Here is a 6,000-nt window from a genome sequence, read left to right as displayed (position 1 = left end):
CCTCCCCCCTCCCCCGCCGCCAGCCCACCTCCCGGGAGGTTCCCTGAGCATGCCCCTCCCTGGTCACCTCTGGTCCGGCCCACCATCTGCTCCCTGCGCAGTGCAATGAGCCCCCAGCCCGTGAGGCTCCTCTAAGAGCCGCTGCAGCCAAGCAAGCTCTCCTAGTCCCAAGAGGGGCCCAGGGCCAGGATGGCCCACAGCTGGGAACAATGGCGCAGGGACTTCCTGTGAGAGTGGACATGTCACTGATGGCCCCCATCAGTCAAGGCCAGGAGCATGGGGCTTGGAGGACAGGTACCCCTGCCTCAGCCTCCCTCCTCCAGGGAGCCAGACAGGGAACTGTAGACCACAGACTCAGTGGGTTTCTGCTTAAGGAACGATCTTTCTGTTTCACCAAGCCAACCCTCCACTCCAGCCTTGCAGGAGCCCTGGAGTCCAGGCTGGCTGCATGGTACAGGCCAAGGGGCACAGCCAATGGCCTCAAAACGCCCCCCCCCCCGCAAACTCTGATGCACTCCGGGAGGGTGCACTCTAGGAGGGGTCTGCCCACCCCAGGGGTGGGGGGGGCGCTGGGCCCTGGTGGGGCAGAAGCATCTGCCCTCCCCCCAAGGACACCTCCAGGGAAGCGGTGCCCAAGCCCAGACCGAGAGTGGTCCCTGGGCCTTCCAATGAGGAGGCCCGGCCCGGGAGGCTCTGGGTGGCAGGAACCACCCAGAGCAGGGCTGCCAAGCTCGAGGCCCCTCTGCCGGCCATGCCTCTGTGGACGGCGAGCCTGATCGCAGCTCAGACAGGAAGCACCTCTGGCTCCCTCACCCAGGCCGGCCACGCAGGCTACCCGCGGTGGCTGTGCACGTGTCTGCCGAGTGATGCCGGCTGGCCAAGCAGCCTCTAGGCTCTTCGGTGCAGATCTGTGGGGTCCCCAGGGCCCAGGCAGTGGCTGGGGACTTCGGCTGGAGATACACAATCAATTCTGGACCAGCGGGACACAAAGTGCTTCTCAGACATGGCAACGAGGTGAGGGGCGCAGGGAACCCAGCTCCACACAGGCAGAGGAGGGTCCTGGAGCCCGCCCAGCCCTCCACGCACTTGGACAAGTGGCTGGGGCTCCCTGTGCCTTAGTTTCCTTCCGTGGGACACGACATTGCCACCTGCAAGGGTTCTTGGGCCGTGAGACCCACCTCTGAGCAGATACAGACAGCTGGTCTGGCTCCCCTTGCTGGGCAGAAACACTCCTCACGTTGCTCAAAACACGGCCGCAACAGACAGCAAGTACCACAAAGGCCGCGTGTGGCTGTGGAAGAGGGCGGCAGGGCCGGCGGGCCGGCACCCATCTTGTCACCAAGTCTCGGCGCTCACGCCTGTGAGCTGGCCCCAGAGGCCCATCTGACCCCTCAGAACACTGCCGGCAGCAAGGTCACGCCTCAGTAGCCATCGTCATCGTCGCCGTCACAGCCGTAATCTGCAAAGCACAAAAGAGTCATGGACACTGAGGGGTGCCGCGTGGTCAAGCAGCCCAGGCGCCGCACGCTGCACCCGCCACCGCCCACCTCGTGAGCGGCGCCCCAGGCCACGGCCGCCCCAGCGAGGCTCCAGCCCCAGCCCCGCAGGCCACAGCTGCACGGGCCCCACCACCACTGACGGGGACCACCGCGTCGGTCCCTCCATCTCTGCAGGTCCCGGGCGCAAGCGCCCACATGAGCGATGCAGAGTGGGAACCTTTCTCCTGCTGGACGGGCAGCCCAGAGCCCCCAGTCTGCACAGCAAGCAGGTCCTGGCCAGCTGCTTCTAGCAGCCTGGGCCTCAAAACCAATACAGCCAATCGTAAGACGCCAGTTCAAATTCCCTTCCGAGGTGCAGGCAGGGGCCTGTGCCTCCTCCGGGAGCCCCTGCCCCGCCCCGGCCGCTTGCGGAGGCTCTCACCCGCTCACCGTCGCCGCCCATCATCTGCAGGCAGGGGCCTGTGCCTCCTCCGGGAGCCCCCGCCCCGCCCGCCCCGCCCCGGCCCCGGCCGCTTGCCCTTGCAGAGGCCGCTCACCGTCGCCGCCCACCATCTGCAGGGCGCTGACACAGGGCTCCCCATCTTCCTCGTCGGGGTCCTCCTCGTCCGCGTCCTCCTCTGGGTGGTACGACACTGGCCCACTCTCCACCACGACCGCTGTGGGCCTGACGGGCTCGGCTTCCAGGGAGGGGGTACTCGGGAGCAAGGCCTGCTGGCGAGTGGGTGAGCTGGGGACAGAGCATGGCTCCCAGGCCACCGCAGGGGAGTGCTCTCCGGGGCAGGGGGGACACTCCCCACCCTTCAAGAGTGGTCAGCAAGGACACCCGATCCCCCGAGCCTGCCCCTGCAGCTGCCCTGGGACCCCGCAGGGGCCCTGCCTCTCCCTTTTGTTTCCTAGGCCAGACCAGGACCCCAACAATAAGAAGGGAAGACCCTTGAACCCCAAGACAAGGAAAGAGGGAAGGCCACTGACCACGCTGGACCCTGGGACCTGGGCCTGGCTTCCCTCACGGAGGACTGCGATGGCCGTGGGCTGGGACACGCCGGTGGGCTCAGGCTTTCAGGCCCCGGGCCGCCCCTGGGCCTCAGGCCTCCCCTGGCTGGGCTGGGCTGGGCCTGCCGGAGCAGCGGTGCTGGCCCTCCCTCCCTGACACGCTGCTCACAGATGCGGTGCTGGGCGTCTGCTCTTTCCCAAGGATCCCTGTCCCCCGGCTATGTCCACACAACGCACCTCTCCCACGGCCACCTTCTTAGCTGGCTGCGTCGACACCATCGGCCTCAACCTGGAAGAGAGCACAACGCCGTGGCCTCAGCCCAGGCTGCACCATTGGCCACGAGGACACGGCCCCGCTGGAAGGCCCGTTCTCTGATGGCAGCATCTGGCCAGATGTAAAGGATGACGGTGTACTGAGGCTCCCATGGCACCACCCTGACTGGGTCTTGTCCACCCAGTGGCTGCGCCTGGGCCCTGAGCGCTGTCCTGTCACCTCCTCCACCCAGGCCTGGCAGCCCACCCTGCCCCGCCCCAGCCCCTGCATTGTCCTTCCCCCGACCCCACCGGCTGGGCAGGTGGCTGGGTGAGTGGGCCGCCCTCTGGGCCTCTTCACGTCTACCCAACAGACACGGCGCAGGCAAGGTTCTTCCCCGGGGCCTGGGCGAGCACTGGGTGCTGGGATGGGGGCGCGGGGAGCCAGAAGCAGCCGGAAATCTGGATTTTTGTATGAAAGCTTCTTTTTAAATGTTGGCAGCAAATTCAAATTTCATTGAAGCCACTCTGCAGGGCGACAGAAGGTCCCTCTGGACAGAACCCCCATGTATTCGTCAATACTTGATGAAGGATTAAAAACTGGAATCACACTGCCCTGCCACCCAGGCACTCCAGGTCCCCCAGGCCAGCTGTTTTCTGAAGCGGTCCTGGGCCATCTGCTCCCTGCCACCCCCCATACTTCCAGGAGAACGTGTAGAGGCTGCGGGCAGCAGCTGCTGTGGGAGACCCCTGTTCAGTCCTCCCACTGGTCCATCCTGAGTTTTCCCTGTTGCTGGAAGAGGAGGAGGGGGAGAGGCACGTTCTAAGACCCAAGCCTGCCCCGCCCCGCCCCACCCCTCCCCTCCCCTCTCCTCCCAGCCTGAGAGCCTTGGTTGCCCCCTCCACCCCACCAGGCCCACAGCATCCCCCTCAGTGGGCTTGTTCTTCCTCCCTCGGACCCTCCAAACACAAAACTCAAGGCGCTTTCTACACAAAACCCACTGCAAGGGGCCGGGGGCGCACACCAAGGCTCCCCGGATGCCGCTGACCTGCCCAAGTGTGACGGCGGGACTCCCACGGGAGATGAGGCAGGTCCTCCTCCCAGCGCTGGCCGCAGGAGCCGTCCAGACCCAGGGACCCGCCCACCAGACCTGTGCGGGGTGGCCAGGGCTGGGGCAGAGCCCATACTGCAGCCACTTCCCTCCAGGGCAGTTTGAAGGAAGATGGGCGGGGGCAGGGAGGGGGCGCAGGTGATCGAGCTGCACCCACGGCGGCCCCAGCCCCGCACACCCGCTACCCTGGACCCTTCCTAGCTATCTGGCCCAGCCCTGCTGTGACGTGCCAATGAACGCTGGGCACACGGGGAGTGGACCCCGTAACAGCCGCCGACAGTGGACACCTGACGGCGGGGGTCTGGCCCGTCAGGCCAGGTCTGGGCAGCCCGCCCCGTGAGGGCGTCGGAAGCAGTGGTTCCGGGGTCTCACAGGAAGCCCTCGCTCTACACGGTCTGGGGCTGCAGCCTGGAGGGGACAAGGCGGCAGCTCACGCAAGGCTGTGCCCAAGCTCAGAGAAAGCCCCTCCCACACGGACGGCTCTCCAGGTCCCCACCTGTCACCTGGGGAGACGTGAGCTTGGAGCCACAGCCGTAACAACCTGAGGCCCAGCAGAGAAGTCCAGAGTCCCCAGAACCCAGAAGGCGGGAGCCAGTGGCGTGCTCCCTACCGACCGAGAGCCAGCCTGGCTGGGAGAGCGCGCCGTTAGCGGATGGGGTGAGAGGGGCTCCTGACGTGAGGGCCGGCAGGAGGTGGGTCTGGGTCTCGGGCCCTCCTCTCAAGGCGCATCCGGCAGCCGTCCACACACGGTCCTGCGTGCAGCCAGGTGACTGGCTGGGCCTCTCAGGGGGGTCTGCGAGCACTTGGGGACACGCTCCTCCCTTCAGCCCACAGCCCCAGCCAGCCGGTGGCCTGGAGGACCCGTGGCTGCCCCACAGGGCCACTGCCCCACCACTTTTGCAAATGCACTGTGGGCGCCAGCCACCAAAATGCTCACGGCCGGACGGCGAACACCATGTCCACGAAGGAACAGCCGGACTGTGCGGCCACAGCACCTTCCATTGACAAACACAGGCTGCACCTGAGCTCTGGGAAAGCAGCCCCCCTCACCCCCGTGCATGGCGATGGGGGCAGGGGATGCCGAGCTCGGGGGTGAGGCGCCCCCTCGCCAAAGGGCAGGCTGAGCAGGACAAGGCTGCCTGCCATGACCCGGGGGCACATGCAGCGGCCACGCCGCGTCCAGGCGGGGGGGCGCTTCCCAGGCTCCAGGAGAGCGGGCGTGCGCCTCCCGCAGTGCCCACTCTCGTGCCTGTCATCACAAGGGAGCATGGGGGCTTCCCTGGTGGCGCAGTGGTTGAGAGTCCGCCTGCCAATGCAGGGGACATGGGTTCGTCCCCCGGTCCGGGAAGACCCCACATGCCGCGGAGCGGCTGGGCCCGTGAGCCATGGCCGCCGAGCCTGCGCGTCCGGAGCCTGTGCTCCGCAGCGGGAGAGGCCACAGCAGTGAGAGGCCCGCGTACCGCAAAAAAAAAAAAAAAAAAAAAAAGGGAGCACGGAGACACCCAACAGGACCAGGACCAGCTGTCCGGACACTTGACAGGCTGTACTGGGTGCTTGGGGACTTGGGGGCGTGCGGACTCGAGGAACAAGGGAGTGGGGTCACCAAATTACAGAAAAAGTGTCGCAAAAACTGCGAAAAATGATTACTCCCACTTTAGAGAACAGAAATGCAAATCAGAACATCTTTACTTCTCAAATGAGTCAGCGCTAGAAAACGGTAGCGACAGCGGAGAGGGGGTGGGGTGGTGGGAGTGCAGCCCCACAGGGCCCTCCCCTCTGGAATCCCCCTCGAGCATAGCCTGGAGCCAGGCTGCGGGCACACGGACCAGCCTGGGCCGCGGCAGGGGCTCTCGGCCTGCGGCGAGGGGCACTGCAGAGCTGCCAGGACCTGGCTCCACAGCGGAGGGGTGGCCCCACCAGCCGCCATCAGGAGGGCCCTGTGGTCGAGCTCGTATTTTCCCCACCCTACCCCACTTGCCCCATCAGTGGTTTGCTCTCCCTCGGCAGAGAGAGCAGCGGGATGGGGGACGGGCAGGCAGTGCGCAGAGCAAGGCGGGGGGCCCTACCGGGAGAACGGACCCCTGGGGTGGAGAATGGGCCTGGCCCACAAGTCTCTTCAAACAGAACAGACCCCAATGTAGCAG

The 6,000-nt window shown here is 66.1% G+C and overlaps 1 protein-coding gene across 9 annotated transcripts in view; it reads right to left on the bottom strand.

Moving 5' to 3' along the window:
* Positions 1–362: 362 nt before the first annotated feature.
* The window catches only part of BRF1 (BRF1 RNA polymerase III transcription initiation factor subunit), a 69,839-nt gene continuing 64,201 nt past the window's right edge, over positions 363–6,000 (bottom strand). For 4 of the 9 annotated variants that reach the window (XM_060145757.1, XM_060145583.1, XM_060145971.1 and 1 more), the window contains 3 exons: positions 2,730–2,781; positions 2,036–2,210; positions 363–1,459 (listed from right to left, as the gene is read on the bottom strand). In XM_060145757.1, the coding sequence (XP_060001740.1) occupies positions 1,422–1,459; positions 2,036–2,210; positions 2,730–2,781 (265 nt within the window). In that variant the 3' untranslated portion in view covers positions 363–1,421. Of the gene's footprint in view, positions 1,460–2,035; positions 2,211–2,729; positions 2,878–3,359; positions 3,538–6,000 lie in introns of those variants that run through there. The other 5 variants (XM_060145663.1, XM_060146028.1, XM_060145852.1 and 2 more) reach the window with 4 other exon arrangements.

The sequence above is a fragment of the Lagenorhynchus albirostris genome, chromosome 1 (assembly GCF_949774975.1).
Source record: "Lagenorhynchus albirostris chromosome 1, mLagAlb1.1, whole genome shotgun sequence".
In the NCBI taxonomy this organism is placed as follows: Eukaryota; Metazoa; Chordata; class Mammalia; order Artiodactyla; family Delphinidae; genus Lagenorhynchus; species Lagenorhynchus albirostris.
The sequence above is the reverse complement of the archived record's forward strand: the minus strand, read 5'-3'. Positions and strand labels throughout refer to the sequence as shown.